The 17,824-nt window shown below is 37.0% G+C and overlaps 1 protein-coding gene across 1 annotated transcript; it reads right to left on the bottom strand.

Annotated features, from left to right (window-relative positions):
- Positions 1 to 451: 451 nt before the first annotated feature.
- On the bottom strand, positions 452 to 1,175 carry LOC111895871 (CLAVATA3/ESR (CLE)-related protein 12). The gene has a single exon (XM_023891925.3). It carries the CDS (start codon positions 929 to 931, stop codon positions 575 to 577), a length of 357 nt encoding a protein of 118 aa, XP_023747693.1. The 5' UTR covers positions 932 to 1,175; the 3' UTR covers positions 452 to 574.
- Positions 1,176 to 17,824: the final 16,649 nt, after the last annotated feature.

Genomic DNA, 17,824 nt, shown 5'->3' with positions numbered 1-17,824 from the left:
AAAACGAAATTAAAAAGAGAAAAGTTATATACTAGTATTAATTACTGATACATAGTTATCATTTATCAACCATTAAATTAATATTACATATACAAGATCTTATTTATAATTTTATATACTATATTTATTAATAAAATACGTGGAGACGCCGTGCCGTCACATTCACTCCTCCATCGTCGCTGAATCTAAGGATATTCATATATTTTAGTGCCACTAATACACAACATCGCCTCGGTTAAACACTTATTGTTATTAATTTCTATAATTTTGGGAAAAAATATTATGTAGATTAATTTAAATTATGAAAAATAAAGAAAGAAAGTAATACGAACATAAAACTTAGACACGTAGAGACATGCAAATCATAATTAAAATTTGCAGAAAAGTCCACTACGCTCTTGTAAGTTTTAACCATTAATGAGGTCTTCGTAATACAAAGTGATTGATCAAATAAAAGAAAATAAGAAAGTATGTATTTATGAATAAATTCCGTTATATATTTCTACTTCTTTTTTTGTTTTTGAATAAACAACATATACCGCAATTACATATATCAAGTATGGTCAACGAGACCTCAGTGGTGTAATGGGTTCGGACCTGTCGGGACAAGCCGCATCTCAACTCCATATCTTGGGTCAATCTCTGGCACTGCCGCCGGATGCTGGTGGTGCTGGTGGTGATCCCCATGAAGAAACGGTGTGAAGTCGAAGTTTGTGGTTGGTGATAGCACTTTCCTGTTGATCAATACACGGCGTGTCAACCTGTAATGTTGATCCTGTTGTTTTTCCTTTACGATATGATTGGCTTTTACAGTTGGAGGTGGTTGCCGGAAAATAATGGTGGTGGTTGTAGTTGTGTACCATAAGAGGAGGATGGTGAGAGAGATTACAATGATGAGAGTTGTGGGTGATCGTGAAATTCCGGCTACCATAGCGGGTGGCGGTTGTGGTGGAGGAAGAGGGAGGAGGGTGGAGGAGAGGGCATGGAAAGGTGAAGAGGAGTATATAGGGAGAAAGAACGTAGGGTCTTTGTTAAGTTTTGATTGAATCTCAAATGAGAGAATATTAATATTTGGTGTGAATATTGTTGAAGGAGGGAGGGTAATAAGGTCCAAATAATGCGGAGAGGGAGCAAGAGGTGGTGCCGACCATTCTTCCAACGAGACCTTCCTTTGCGATCAAGCAAGTGTTACTCGACATTTTCATAAACCCCATTTTCTCAAGCCTTTGACTTTTTCTTCCATTTAATTCTAATTGACATATATGGTCCCTCATGTTTTCGAAGAATGCATTTATAGTCGCTCTATTTTTCTTAACCGAGGATATGTCGCTTTAACACCATAAATTCTACATAAACGATCCTTGATTGAAAAATATTAGAATTACTGATGGTTATCTAGCAGTTTTCTATTTCAAATTATATAACCTGTACTTCTTTAGCAATAGGAGATGTGCTTCTATAACAATAGGAGATCGGGAAATTTGAAGTTGTTGGCTGAAAAAACCAGTGAATGTTCATTACGAAAAGGGAAGTGTTTTTTTTTTTTTTGGTACAAAAAGAATGATGTTTGATTTAATCAAACAAAACTTAAATGTAAATTTAACATCGGAGAATATTATATGTTAGTTTTTTGTAAATAGGATTAAGGAAAATGTATGAAATGAATTTAAGTGAAAGTTGTGCATGTAAATGAAGTGTGTGACCCTTGTTTGCGTCAACTTTATGTGATTTTTTAGTGATTTTTTAGGTGGGAAATTGACTTATTAAGATAATTAATTTTTGGGTTTGTTTATATTTATATAATTATTATTTATTCATATACATCTATTTAAAAAAATTTAGAAATGATCACATATGACCATTATGACCGGTTGTAGCAGATTATATCCGGTCATAATAGTCATATATGAACACTTCTAAAAATTTCGTTAACTAGATGTGTACAAAAAGAAAATAGTTACCTAAATGTGAGCAAACCGAAAAGAAAAGTTAATTACCATGATAAGTCAATTTCTTTTCTTTTTTATTTTACCTTCTAATTTTGGTTTGGCATAAAATTTAACCTAAATGGTAAATAGCCTTAAAACCACACCATTTTGGATAAATATCTTTTTAAAATACACTACTTTGTTAAAAAAAAAAAACAAAAACAAAAACAACAAAAACCTCTAGATTTAACATGGAAAAAAAACACGTCATCGTTTTATAAAATTTTATTGTTTAAGATATTAAGTATAAAAATTTAAATTTACTAAAGATTAAAAGTATCAGAAATTGAGACAAATAACATAAAAAACACATTGTTTGATGAGTTAAAGCATAGAATGTTGTTAATAGAGTTTCGGGTTTTGATTTGCATTTTAAATTATGGTTTTCAATTGATCTGGTTATCTAATTTTTCTCTTTGGTATCAATGTTCTTTTCCTGCAAGGATTGTGATCTGATATCAATTTTCTTTTCCTGTAATGATTGTGATGCATTCGGTTGTGGTGGAGGAAAATTTGATAAAGAGACAATGGGTTGTGGCATTGGTTTGCCAGAGTTGAAGAACCAAAAAAAAAGAAGGGATTGTGAAGACGTCAATGTTACTAAAGCTGGAAAGAAAATAGAAGTTGAAGAGGATGAGAGATGGGATGGTGACTGATGGGACCTAGATTAAATTTCTTAAATGTGGTTTCATGTTTAGGGTGAAAAGATACATATATATCGAGTCTATTCATTTTTTTAAATATATAAAAAATAAATACATAAATAAGAAAATTAATTAAAAATAAATTAATAAGGTCACAACAGTCTTTTTAGGTAAGACAAGGAAAAAGCGCAACAAAAACAAACAGTATGGACCATTCGAGTTAAAAAAAATAAGTTAGAGACCAAACACGCAACAAAAACAAACAGTATGTACCATCCGAGTTAATTCAGTGCTTTGGACCCAATTGCTAGCACCAGCTTAGAGGTTCCTTTTTCTATTGAGGAGATTAAAAGTGTTGCTTGGGCTTGTGAAGGTGAGAAGGATCCTGGGCCGAACGGCTTCTGCTTCAGTTTTATAAAGAGATATTGGGATACGGTGAAATCGGATATTGTTTCTTATGAAAAATACTTTGAGCAATATGGGAAACTTGAATACGGATGTAATTCTTCATTCATTACCCTTGTCCTAAAGGTCAAAGACCCTCTCAAATTTAGTGATTTCAGACCGATTAACCTCATTGGATGTGTATACAAGATAATATCCAAACTACTAACCACTCGTCTAAAAGGAGTCACCAGTCATAACATCGGGGAAGTTCAGTCGGCATTTATAGAAGGTCGGAAAATACTTGATGGGTCGCTTGGGCACAGAAGCTCATGAAGAAGAATTTATTATTCAACGTTGACTTCGACAAAACTTTTGATTCGATAAATTGGGAGTACCTTGATTCCACTCTTGAACAAATGTGGTATGGGGAGAAATAGAGAGGATGGATAAAAGGGTGCTAAAGATTGGCTAGGGCCTCCGTCCTTGTCTACGATTCGGCTATGGATGAGTTCTCATTGGGTCGGGAGGGGGGGGGGGTAGACAAGGTGGCCCTCTGTCACCCTTCCTCTTTATAGTCACAATGGAAGTTCTAAATGTGGCTATGAATACGACATGTGAAAAGGACTATTCTCTGGTGTTAAGGTACCAAACTCGAACCTAACAGTGCCACACTTGTTCTATGCGGATGATGCTCTTTTTGTTGGTGAATGGACCAAACAAACATTAAAAATCTAGCTAGAATTCTTCGGGCTTAAGGTAAATTTTAGTAAGTCATGGGTGTATGGTGTTGGAGCTAACCCAATGGATGTTTCTCGACAGGCTACACCTCTTGGATGTAAACCAGATGAATTGCCATTTACCTACCTTGGGGTCCCGGTGGGAATGAACATGAAATTGTTGAAAAATTAGAAACCGGTAATTGAGAAGTTCCAACATAAGTTGTCATTATGGAAAGCAAAAACCCTATCATTTGGTGGAAGATTAACACTATTAAAAAGATAGAAGTATAATGGCTATAATTGGGTAGAATTTTCAAAATATAATGTCCTTATACCTACAGATTACTCATTACTTACAACTTTTTTTTTTTTTTATGAATTGAACTACAATAAATAGATATATTACCAAAACACTAGGTAAATAAGATGTTGATACAATGTATAAATGAGGTATCTTATTGTATTTTGTAATCGTTTAAATATGGATCAAGTCCAACGACAACTGCTCCAACATGCATCATAACTTAAAAAACTATTATTTTACAATGTACTATTAAACAATTAAAAAATGTTTAAAATTAAACATATGTAAACATTACATTTTTATCATGCTTAAAGAGAGTGTTTACTTTAAGTTGCATAGTTTTTGTTCCTTCTTCTTGCATATACATATATTAATGTCAACCAGACCATTTATTATGTATATTCCTATCAATTTTTACACAAACAACAAAGGCTGGAGTTCTATATTTACAATTTTTCCTATACTTTAATCGTTTAAAAAGAAGTGTGGAATACTTAATAAACAACCACATGTTTAAAAATAAAAACCACTTAGATTCTTATTGTACCAATATGCTTTAACTCCCCTTTGTACATGTGGAATACTTGATAAACAAGATCAATTGTACCAGTCAAAGTAACTTTGTCTGAGACTATAGTTTGTGCTGCAATTGCCATGCAGTATCCACCATTAGCTGCAACATCAACCATTCATGCAATCATGTGCTTAGATTCACCCAATTTCGATAATAATAGCCTTATATCCTTTTTAATCTGAATAAAAAACAAGTTCAAAAACATGAATAAAAAATGGCATAAAAGAAGTGTATATAGAAGAAAAATAGATATGGCGAATATTTGAAGAGATTTTCAGCCAGCAACCCAATTTCCCTTTGAGCTTGATACATTTGTATCTGTTTCCCAGCAGCAACAATTGTAAAAAAAAAAAAAAAGCACATCACATAGCAATTGATCATATGTCATGTTATAGAAGAAAAAATAGAACTAGAAAATATGGAAATCATGGGTTTGTTTCGCTACCTAATGAATAGAGGTAATTGGTTCCTACGAACTTCAGAAAAAGAATTTATCAATCGGTTTACAACATGAGTGAAATTACCATAAAAATCAAATATAGTATTTCAAATTTATATTTGTTTTCTATACTGGAACCTTAAACTCCATTTCCCATTTCTCAATAGACCTTTGTATGAAGACGATGAGTAGCCAAATGTTTTATCGACAAAAGGAGACAAAACAGCAACAATATTCTAGGAACATGTGGTTGAACGCGATGGTGAGGTTCTATCTAGTAGTGAAGGTGTAATAGGGGTGGCAATGTAGGTTTGGGTATAGGGAGTAGCAAATAACATGAGACACAACAGAGATGGTGTAGGGGCGGCGATGGTTGAGTGGTGGGAGGCTCAACGCCAAACAAGAGATAAGACTCGGCTATGGATTTAGAGCGTAGTACTATTAATACGTGAAAAATGAAATGTTTTATATTATAATTTTATTTTCTTATTTATTACGTTAATTATTATATGTAATTTTTTAAATAAAACAAAACCAACATATAAATTATTTAATCATCTAAAAATAAACATATATTTATTGGAATGTTTAAAAAATTATTGTAATATACATTTTAATATGCTTATGCATTCTTTAATATGTACTTTGATTATTTGACCTTGTACTAATATAATAATTTATAATTATATGTATTTTAATAATTAAGTAAACTCAAAATATATAAACTTAAAATTAGAATAAAACCAATATATATATATATATATATATATATATATATATATATATATATATATATATATATATATATATATACACAAATTCAACTTGAAGGGTAAAATATGACAATGAATCTTAAACCATATTTATAGAGTAACGCATGTAGTTATTGGTGTGAGTGTAAGAGTAGGTGGGGATGTAGGTGCGGCTGTATGTAGTGTATGGTCAAGGTGGTAGGTGGTGGTGTATGGCTTGGGTCTATCATGTGAATGTGTGAGGTGAGTCAGAGGTAGGGTAGGTGGGTGGTGTAGGTTAGGGTAAGGGTGGGCACGTGTGGGAGTGTGGATACGGATGTAGGGCGAGATTGGTAGTATATGTATAGATTGGGGTAGGGTTATGCTGATAGGTGGGTGGGTGTGGGTTGTGTGTTATAGGGATGGGGTAGGGTAGGCGTCAGTGTGGGTATGTGGGAGTTCGCTTCAAACCCTAAGGTGTGAGCCTTAAGCATTAAGCCACATGGTATAAACCACATAGCTTAAGCCTTAAGCCCTAATCCATAAACATTAAGCCATAAACCATATGCCATAAGTTCATAACCCACAAACCCTAAGCCTTAACCTATAAACTATAAACTAGAAGCCTTGTTTATTAAGCCCTAATAAAAAGCTCAAGTGATATGCCATATTCCCTGAACCTTAAGCCATAAGATATAAGCCATAAGCCTTAAGCCATAAACCATAAATTATAACCCGTATTCCCAAAGTCTTAAGCCATGACAATGTTTTTGCGCCTTGTGGTAGTTTGTAGGTTATTCCATTGTCATCGGTGCTTGGGGAATGGCAATGGAGTTAAGATATTGTTGGTAGTTCTCTGGTCCATGCCTTTTTCAATTTTGATGGATGCTTACCTTATTCCTGCCTAATGAGGAGGCCGGTACTGTCTCGAGAAAACTTGGCTCCTCCTAGCGTGACAGTGGTGGACCCATGATGTGACAACCTAAAACTTTTCCTGTTATCTTGAACCAAACACCGTTAATACAATTTGAATTTTATTTAATTTCCGTCAAAATTCCTTGGTTTGGAAAAGTTATTACGTTATATATATATATATATATATATATATATATATATATATATATATTACATACGAGTCGGAACCAAAAATCACGCGAAAACTCGAATTTTTCTCGAAAAACATCAGTTCACGACCTGACTGGAGTTCACGTTTACGACCGTAAACTTGTTTGTGGTCAATGGCAGGTGGATCCCACCACCGACCATAACCCTCAGCCTATAAATACAGGACTCCCACCTTCATTTGAACCTTTTTGGCCGGAAACTCTCTCTTTCTCTCTCTAGAACTTCTGGCCGTAAACACCAAAAACGTCTCTTTTCTTCCGAAAAACATCAGAAATCGTCTTTTGGAGTCGATTTGGAGCATCTGGAACACGTTTTCTTCGAAATCAAACACCCTTGTTCTTGATTTTACGGCCGTAAACTCTTCAAATCTTCAAAGGCCGTAAACTCATTTACGGCCGTACACTCATCGAATCTTCAAAGGCCGTAAACTGCCTGTTGGCCGTAAACCCTCTTCACGGCCGTACCATGCCTCCTAAGTGGTGAAAAACTTGTTTCCTCGATTCAACCAAGTCCCGGTATCATTCCTTAACCAAAAGCAAGTGTTTTTCTGACACTTTATCTAACGAGATCGCTAATCTAGATACATATATGTATTTATTTGATATTAGGATTCCATTAAGTACCACATACAACAACTCGAGGATCTTCGTTTCCGGTTCAACGTTTTCACACAACAAACAGTGAGTTCATACCCCTATACTTTTATGGTTTTTATACGTTTTCAGGGGGGGTTACAAGCCAAACACGAATGATTTTATGAACTAAAAACAGAAGGGTTTGCAACCAGTTTAAAACTTATGCAATTGATACAATCCAATGATTTCCATAAAATATGTTGATATTTTATCCCTTTTGTATTATGCAGAGCATAAGGGATGTTTCCTAAACATAATTGTGTAGTTTTCAGAATAATTAACGAGCATAACATTTCAGTCGAACTATAATAGGTATAGTTTTGGGGAATTCATTATCAATTTTACCGATACAAACTACTCACTTGATCAAACATATAAAGTATGACATATTTAGTTTTTGATATTCATTACTACGTTCAAATAACAAGAGTATAACGCTAAGTAATTATGTAAGTATAATTATTTATACTCTACTAAGTATACAAACGATTTCAATTACGAGAACATGATGCAGAAGAACACGTAAACTAGTTAATACAGGATTGTGAGACATCTCTTCATTGTAACCTTCGGGGTACAGGTTAAATCCTCAACATTTAGTATAGCCAGAGTCTCCTGGAGGGAGAGCCTGAGATTTGTGAATAGATCTATTCGGGTCTGACAATCCCACACCTAAACTGCTAGCTACAGTTAGGCAGGCATGCATGGGGTGAAAAATATCATACCATACAATGCCTGAAGAAACGTCATTGAGGTCATCAGTCATATCAAGCATGGTTATACGAACTCACAATAGTATGAACTAACATTTGTTTACGGGATTTCATTCTTCACTAGTTTTATTTTAAATAATAGAACTACTACACATGACACTGGAGGGTTTCCAGGGATACAATACATGGTTTTATTTTAAGTAATAAAACTACTATACATACTGGTGGTAGCCAGGGTTTTCAAAACAGAATATACTATACATATAGTAACAAAAAAACATATTAGAAAATATTGGATTTTCTTGGGAATCATGCTTACATTTTTCAGATTCATTAATAGGTTTTTACTACAAAAACATTCTTATGAACTCACCGGCTTTATTCTGATGCTCTTTCAAAACTGCTTGTGTTCTCAGGGCAGCAATAGACAGGTACTCTTGTCGGCTTTTGTCAAGATGAAGCATTCAGAGTCTCGTCTTTATATTTTTGCTACTTTTGATGTATATAAATAATGAAACAACAGATGTAAACATTCATATTATATTGTAATGGTTGTGTTTACTTTGAGTACTGTGATGCAATTATTGTGATACTACACATGACGTCCTCCACCCCCGAATGTTTCTGCCGTTTCGGTTTGGGGTGTGACAGATTGGTATCAGAGCTATTGTTTATAGTGAACTTAGTATACCGAACCTTACAAGGTATACAACTATAAACGCTACGGGCCTAAGTGCTCTGAACTAAAAGTATACTTTTGAAATACAAGTATTTTACAAGAAGTATATAAGTATACCTATATACCAGAAACAGTATCATAAGTAGAACAAAATAAAAATATTTGGATGTTGGATATTGCGGTTAAACCCGAGCAGTTATGTAGTTATGTCTAGGGTCAATATAGCCTGATCAACTATATTTATTTGAGACATAACCAACATGTGTTTGGGAGTGACTGTGGTGTTGCAGCAGGCCTAAAACTTGCCAAGCTATATACAACAAGATACCACTAGAACAAAACATACAACTTAAAATACTATAGGAGTATTTTAGTTAGAGTCGAATAAAATGTGGAGATTCATTTCAAGTGTTGCTACTCGTTCCTTCTTAGCGATAGTTTACTTACATTAGTAACATTCCCTTGTTATCCCTTAGTAGAACACTTTATCTATCAGGCTGAGATATATCTTGTTTCACATCTCTTGATTCAAAAATCCAGGGGACTTACCATCCTCTTCTTCCTGATAATTTTTAGAACAAGATGCCTCCCAGAAAGAGACCCAATAGAAAGAACAGCGACCCTCCGCTGCCACCACCTCCTCAGTTCGATCCTACCATGATACAGGCAGTAGTTACAGCTGCCGTGGATGCAGCAATGTCGCAGATTAATTCTAGCGGTTCTAGTGGATCGGGAAATGGTACCCATCCCCTCAATTTTGATGGAAGTCAGGGACACCAGAAGGAGTTTGCCTATAAAGATTTCATGAATGCAAAGCCTAAATCCTTCGACGACAATGGAGGTGTCATTGCCCTATCTCGATGGATTGAGAAGATCGAATCGGTCTTTGATATCTACGCGTGCTCCAAAGCAAACAATGTGAAGTTCGTCGTCTGCACCTTCACTGATAGAGCATCGACCTGGTGGAAAGGTCACGTCAAATCCCTAACCCTGCCAGTAGAAAACGCCATGGGTTGGGAAAGTTTAAAGGAACTCCTGATCATAGAGTACTACCCAAGGGGTGAGATGCAGAAGTTGGAACACGAGCTTTGGAACCTGAAGACGAAGGGTTCTGACATTGCCTCCTATACAGCTAGATTCTGTGATCTGGCTCTCCTTTGTCCGGGAATGGTCACCCCGGAAAGCAAGAAAATAGAGAGGTACATTTGGGGATTGACGCCCCCAACGCAAAGAAATTTTTTGGCTGCTAAGCCTTCCACTCTTGACAGCGCCAAGTGCCTGGCGCAGACCCTGATAGATCACGGGGTTATTCTTGATGAAGTGACAGCCGCTCCCGAACCACCTAAGACAAGTGGTGAGAATAGAAAGTTCTGGAACAAGCGTAAGGGTCAGTCTTCGCAGGAGCCCTCCAAGAAACAACAAGTAGTGGCAGTTCATGTTGCTACCACTCTTTCTGTTGTTCCTGCAGCTCAAGCACCTACTAGTAGATATGCTGGTACCCTTCCTCGGTGTGACAAGTGCAATTATAATCATCACTGGCCATGTCGTGAAATGTTGTGCAACGACTATGGCAAGAAGGGGCACACAGCTCGAGTTTGCAAAACCCCAGCCCAACCAACCAATCAGCCCCTAGAGCAGGCATTGGTCAAGCTTGTTATGGCTGTGGAGAGGTCGGGCACTACAAGAGAAATTGCCCCAAGGCAACAACAGCTGGCAACAGGGGGACAGTGCTAGCAATGGGCCAGGAAGAGGCAGTTGCTGATCCCACCGTTGTTACGAGTACGTTCCTCCTTGACAACTCTTTTGCATGCAATCTTTTCGATTATGGTGCGGAGAGAAGTTTTGTTAGTCATGCATTCAAGTATCTTCTCAAACATAAACCTCAACCCTTAACTGAAATATTCACTGTTAAGATGGCTAACGGTAAGAAAGAGAGCACTAACGACGTATTCATCGGCTGTACCCTTACCCTAAACGACCATTCCTTTCCAATAGTTCTTATGCCAGTTTCCATAAAGAGTTTCGATGTCATCATCGGCATGGATTGGTTGAGCCCCGATCGTGCTGATATCCTTCGCTATGAAAAAGCCATTCGCCTCAATCTGCCATCTGGCGAATCCCTCATGATCTATGGCGATAAACTCAGCTCAAACCTCCGTATCATTTCGTGCATCAAAGCTCAAAAATATTTGAGAAAGGAATGCCATGCGTTCTTAGCCCATGTAGTTAATGAGAAACAAGAAGTTAAAGACCCCGAGACCATCCCCGAAGTTTGCAACTTTCCTGATGTCTTTTCCGAAGAGCTTCCGGGAATCCCTCCCGAGCGTCAAGTCGAGTTCCGAATCGACTTAATCCCCGAAGCTACCCTCGTAGCTAAATCCACATACTGTCTAGTGCTAGCAGAAATGCAAGAGTTATCCAGCCAGGTCAATGAGCTGCTCAGCAAAGGATTCATCAGACTGAGTTCCTCACCCTAGGGAGCCCCGATTTTATTCGTGAAAAAGATAGATGGATCCTTTCGTATGTGCATTGATTATCGAGAACTAAACAAGCTCACCATCAAGACCCACTATCCATTACCCAGAATCGACGACCTCTTCGATCAACTTCAGGGAGCCAGCTATTTCTTGAAAATAGACCTAAGATCAGGGTACCATTAGCTACGATTCCATGAGGGTGATGTTCCTAAGACATCATTTTGGACTCAATATGGTCACTATGAGTTTGTAGTAATGCCCTTTGGACTAACCAACGCACCGGCGATATTCATGGATCTGATGAATCAGGTGTGCCGCCTTTTCCTAGAAAAGTTCGTGATAGTGTTCATGGATGATATACTTGTCTATTCCCGAATCGAGGAAGATCATAGATAGCACTTGATGCTAGTGCTAGAAACTCTAAGGGCGGAGAAGCTGTATGCGAAATTCTCTAAGTGCGAATCCTGGATCCGAAAAGTAACTTTCCTTAGTCACATGGTTAGCGAAGAAGGCATACACAAGGACCCTTCAAAAGTCAAAGCGGTTGTGAATTGGGCAGCACAAAAGATGCCCACAGAAATCCATCAATTATTGAGCCTTGCTGGCTACTATCGCAGATTCATCTAGAATTTCTCCAAAATTGCCAAGCCTTTAACCACCATGACTCAGAACGGTGTACCTTTTTTTAGGGGAGAAAAGCAAGACACTGCGTTCCAAACATTAAATCAGGACCTATGCAGCGCACCTATCCTGTCTCTGCCTGAAGGGACGGACGATTTCGTTGCCTACTGTGATGCATCAAATCAGGGCCTAGGCTGTGTGCTCATGCAGTGAGGAAAGGTCATTGCTTATGCCTCAAGGCAGCTAAAAGCACATGAAGTCAATTACATAACTCATGATTTGGAGTTGGGAGTAGTGGTCTTCGCATTGAAGATATGGAGACATTATCTCTATGGAAGCAAGTGCACAATCTTCACCACCATAAAAGCCTACAACACATTTTCGACCAAAAGGAGTTGAACATGAGGCAACAACGATGGGTACAGCTACTCAGTGATTATGAGTGCGAAATACGCTACTATCCCGGCAAGGCCAATGTGGTAGCAGATGCCCTCAGCCAGAAAGAGTATTCAGGTCGTAAGGTGAAGGCACTGACCATGACCAGCCATTCCCATTTATCCGTGCAAATCAGAGAGGCTCAACTGGAAGCCTTAAAACTAGAGAACAAGTCATATGAAGCCTTGAGAGGAATGGAGAAGAACTTGGAGATCAACGGATACGGAGCCTATTATTTCATGGATCGGATCTGGACCCAAAAGTTCGGTGGTTACAGGGAGGTTGTCATGAACGAAGCTCACAAGACTAGATACTCCGTTCACCCAGGTTCAGATAAGATGTATCTGGATCTCAAGAAGTTATATTGGTGGCCAAACATGAAAGCAAATATCGCTACCTTCGTGGGCAAGTGTCTGACTTACGCCAAGGTGAAGGTCGAATATCAAAGGCCCTTAGGTTTGCTTCAGCAAACGAAAATACCTTAGTGGAAGTGGGAGAGGATTACCATGGATTTTATCACTAAATTACCCAAATCTCCGAGTGGGTACGATACCATATGGGTAATTGTCGACCGATTGACCAAATCCGCCCACTTTCTGCCAATCAAAGAAACTTTCAAGATGGAAAGACTTACCCGAATCTACATCCAAGAGGTAGTTCGTCTACACGGTGTGCCTGTGTCCATTATCTCCGATCAGGATAATAGATTCACTTCGAGATTTTGGCAGTCACTGCAGACAACTCTTGGAACTACCACAAAAAGACGGGCAGAGTGACAGGACCATTAAGACATTGGAAGACATGTTGAGAGCATGTGTAATTGATTTTGGTAAGTTGTGGGACGTCCATTTGCCCGTGATTGAATTCTCCTACAAAAACAGTTATCACACCAGTATCAAGGTTGCGCCTTTTGAAGCTCTTTCTGGCCGTAAATACAGATCCCCTCTGTGTTGGGCTGAGGTGGGCGACATGCAGCTAGCCAAGGAACAAGTTCTCGACAACACTCTCACCTGCCCAGAAATCATCCATGAAACCACATAAAATATCGTACAAATCCGAGAACGACTAAAGGCTTCGAGAGATAGACAAAAGAGCTACGCCGAAAGGTCTCACCCTGGAAAGGCATGATACGCTTTGGAAAGCATGGAAAGCTAAATCCGAGATACATAGGACCGTTCAAGATCCTTGCTAGGATTGGTCCTGTAGCATATAAACTCTGTTTACCACAAGAGCTTAGCAACGTCCATCCTGTCTTCCACGTGTCGAACCTAAAGAAGTTTATGTCCGATGAAACACTTGTAATCCCTCTCGACGAGATCCAGATCAACGAGAACCTTAGCTTCGTGGATGAAGCAGTCGAAATCATGGATTGAGAGATCAAACGAACAAAACAAAGATGCATACCAATAGTGAAGGTTCGCTGGAATGCCAAGCGATGACCTAAATTCACTTGGGAACGCGAAGATCAAATGAAATAGAAATATACGCATCTCTTTCCGAGTCCGTGATTTGTATTCTATGTTTGAATTTTGGGACGAAATTCTCTCTAGCCAGGAGATGATGTGACAACCCGAAACTTTTCCCGTTATCTTGAACAAAACTCCGTTAATAAATTAAATTTGAATTTTATTTGATTTCCGTCAAAATTCCTTGGTTTGGAAAAGTTATTATGTTCTATATATATATATATATATATATATATATATATATATATATATATATATATATATATATATATATATATATATATATATATATATATATATTACGTACGAGTCAGAACCAGAAATCACGCGAAAACTCGAATTTGTCTCGAAAGACATCAGTAACTACAAGAAAAAGAACCTTCTACAACGCGCAAACCAGGACACTCCTTGATTTATATTATGCAAAAGCATGTGACATTAAAAAAGTGTCATCTCTTCAAAAAATTTAATGATTTAGGTCATGCATTATTGCGCGCCCTTAAATTAGTGTCTAAACAAACAAAAAAACGGAGGGCACTTATAATAAAATGTGTGTCGTCTAAGGATGTCGCTTTATAAATTTTAATGGAACGCGTGTTCCAACCTTTAATAGCTACACGGGAAACAAAATCCTGAAAAATTAGAAAATCCCGCTTTGTTCTCATCTTCCTTCGTTTCTACTTTTCTCTTTTCCATGGTTTGGCTTAATGAAGCTCTGTGAATTCCATGAGTTATCGCTATCAAGTATGGAATGTAAAGCTTGATTCTCGCTTGTCTCTGATTTCCCATAGATAAATCAAAACAACACACAGACGAAGAACCCTAAAATGCGTCTTGCTTCTTAGTAAGTAGCTGGAGGTCTTTTATTTTCTTCTAAAATCCTGATTCTCTCATTTTTCTATCGACTTAGTACATGCTCAAGTTTTTGGTGATGATCGATGGGTACAAGAAATAGTAGAACAACTAAAGTGGCTATTACAAAGGGTTGAAATCATACGGAATCGTTTGGAGATGATGGAGTTTAGCTTTCACATTCGTCAAATCTTAAGGCGGAACAAGACTGTTAAGATTGAGGGTTTTTTGCTCCCAAAAATAGACCTTACAAAATCATTGCGATTGAGGGCTCTATGACGAAGAGCTAGGGATTCTAAGCCTAACAAGGTTTCTTTCTCTCCTTGAATTCACATTTTCAAAAGCATCAAGAAGTCGTATGGTTGATATTAGCTTCAGGCAGTCTTTCATGTTTGCTTCTTCTTCCCAAATCCTTCGATGATGAAGCCGCCATACCCTTGGATTACGATAACTAAACCTCCACAGTAAGCCCTAGAACTAGTTATTTCTTACTTCTAATTCATACTCCTTTAACCCTAGTTTTCTATTTAATTTTTACAGCCTTTGCTTCGTCATCAGTTCCATCTCCCATGGTCACCTCTTTTCCATCTTCCATCATTGTCTGAAGATGTCTTCATTGTTCATCCCATGGTCTCTTCCATCAGGTAAGTTGTTGGACAATCTCAGCTACTCATTCTCGGCTATCTATATTCTTGCTCTCTTTTTTCTCGAATTTTCTTATCTGTTCTCCCTTTTCTAATGATTGATGTTTCTATGTTGATAAAACATGATCAGTTCATAAAGCGACACCATAAAATTAAAGTATTGTATGTTACACAAGAAAAAGTCTCCAAAAGCAAAAGATTTGTGTTAAAACTTGAAAAATGTCACCATGCTAACCTCAACAGCTGTTTTACATCATCGAATTTTCCAAAACATGATCAGTTCATAAAGCGAAACCAATACCCGTTAGTAGTGATAGGATTCCAACAATATGAAAGTAGCATAGTAGCTTTAAGCTCATTTTACAGAATATATGTTGGTGTGTTGGTAGGGATACTGAAAGCCCACTAAATGCATATTATGATTCTTATCACACGTTTATCATGGGTTTTTTGTGCAGGGAAAATTATGTTAGAACATCTTCAGTGCTTTCCTGCCATTGGAGATATTATAATCCATTGTTTGAAGGTATTTTCTTTATATAACCTTGTGTAAAGATTATCAATCTTTTTTTTTCTATCTTTATATCCTTCAAACTTCTCTTTCTTGTGGTAGGTAAAACGTAGATGAAATTATTATCACTTATCAGACTCTATGCTTATTAAGAGTGCATTTAGAGATAGTAAAAAGAACTGGTTTCTCTCAGTAAATGCTTCTCACTTAGAGCAATGTGATGGTATTCAACATAAGCCAGGGGATCAACTAGCCTTGCCTTGGGTAAAAGACAGTTGTTCGATTGGTACACATGATAGTCAAACTCAAGCAGAGGGACCTTCAAAACTGTCTCTCATCCATGGATCAACATCAAAGCATCCCAAGATTTTTGTACCTTTTGTGAATCAGAAACCACCTAGTGCTGACCACTTTACTTCTGACGGTTCCTGTAAAAAAGCTTCAAAGAACATCGAGGAAGATAGGTCATCCAATCTTGAACCAAGTTTAGAACAGCAGTTAGATCCTAAACTAATAAAAGAGTTATATACTATTGATAAAGAGATAAAATTGAAGAAAAGGATACGTGAAGTGCATAATGAGGATGCTTCTGTGAAGAATAAACGTAAGACTCAGAGGAAAAAAGGGGATGCAAAATCTCTAGAAGAGAATATAGGTGTAACAAATGATGCTGACAAGGTAAAGAACATGGGAACAAGCATAAACGATGAGAACTCCATTGAAGATAAATCAAAAGGTAAAGATGCAGCTTTGGATGGTGTTGTAAACAAATCTATGTATGATGAACATACAAGAACCACATCGGTGAGTCAGAAGAAGCCAAAAAGAACTAAAAAAAGGTAAAATATATGCCCATGATCAAGTAGTCATTGTTGTCCCTTTGAGTGTAGAATATGTTGGAGAGGCAACACATCTTGAAAAGAACACAAAAGCAAGTGAAGTTACTCTGGATGTTTCTATGGATGTGGGAAAGAATATTCAACAAGATATGCCTTTTCAATCAAAAAGTAAAGATTCATATTTGGATGGTGTTGTAAACAAATCTATTAATGATGAACATAGAGGAACCATATCTGTCAATCAAAAGAAGCCAAAAAGAGCTAGAAAAGCTAAAACCTATGCTCATGATCAGTTGTCCATTGTTGTCCCTTTGAGTGTAGAAGTTGTTGGAGAGGAGACACATCAGAAAAACAAAGAAGCAAGTGAAGTTCTTCCTGATTTTCCAATGGTTGAGGGAAAAAATAATCAACAAGAAAAAGCCTTTTCAATCTAAAAGTAAAGATGCAACTTTAGATGATGTAGTAACCAAAGCTATGAATGATGAACATACAAGAACCACATCAGTCAGTCAGTGGAACGGATTGGGTTTATGCTTCAGGTATGTATTTTTTTAATTGGTTATTTATGTTTATTTTATTTATAAAAAACTTATATATATATATATATATATATATATATATATATATATATATATAAATGTTTTGGTTTTGCAGCCACATGGGTTCTTTAACTGTTCTCCTACAGTGGATGTTCCTCCTAGTACTGGAGCTTGTAAGTGAGATTTAAAGGAGGGCCACCTGAAAGAGACGATTGCCACCAAGTCGGTTTCAAATGGGTTGATAGCCAAGCTTTGAACATCCATTCATGTTTTTGATTTGTAAGATAATTGTGTGTGAATATGAATGAGTACAATCGTTGTTTGCTTTTTAAATTTCCAGATTTCAGAACACTTAGTTGCTCAGCTATCTATCTTGATGAACAAGATACCATATATGTATATGATAATAAATTTTGGTATCAGAAATGTTTGGGATAAGAACACCTCCTCTAAGCTAAGCTAGCTAGTAAGTAGTCAGATATGCTACTGAGTTTCTGTTGAA

The sequence above is a fragment of the Lactuca sativa genome, chromosome 4 (genome assembly GCF_002870075.4).
Source record: "Lactuca sativa cultivar Salinas chromosome 4, Lsat_Salinas_v11, whole genome shotgun sequence".
In the NCBI taxonomy this organism is placed as follows: domain Eukaryota; kingdom Viridiplantae; phylum Streptophyta; class Magnoliopsida; order Asterales; family Asteraceae; genus Lactuca; species Lactuca sativa.
Note: the sequence above shows the minus strand (reverse complement) of the source record. Positions and strands in the feature narration are given on the sequence as shown.

Coding starts and splice junctions, on each gene's coding strand:
- LOC111895871 (XM_023891925.3), bottom strand. CDS start 931: ATGGTAGCCGGAATTTCACGATCACCCACAACTCTCATCATTGTAATC.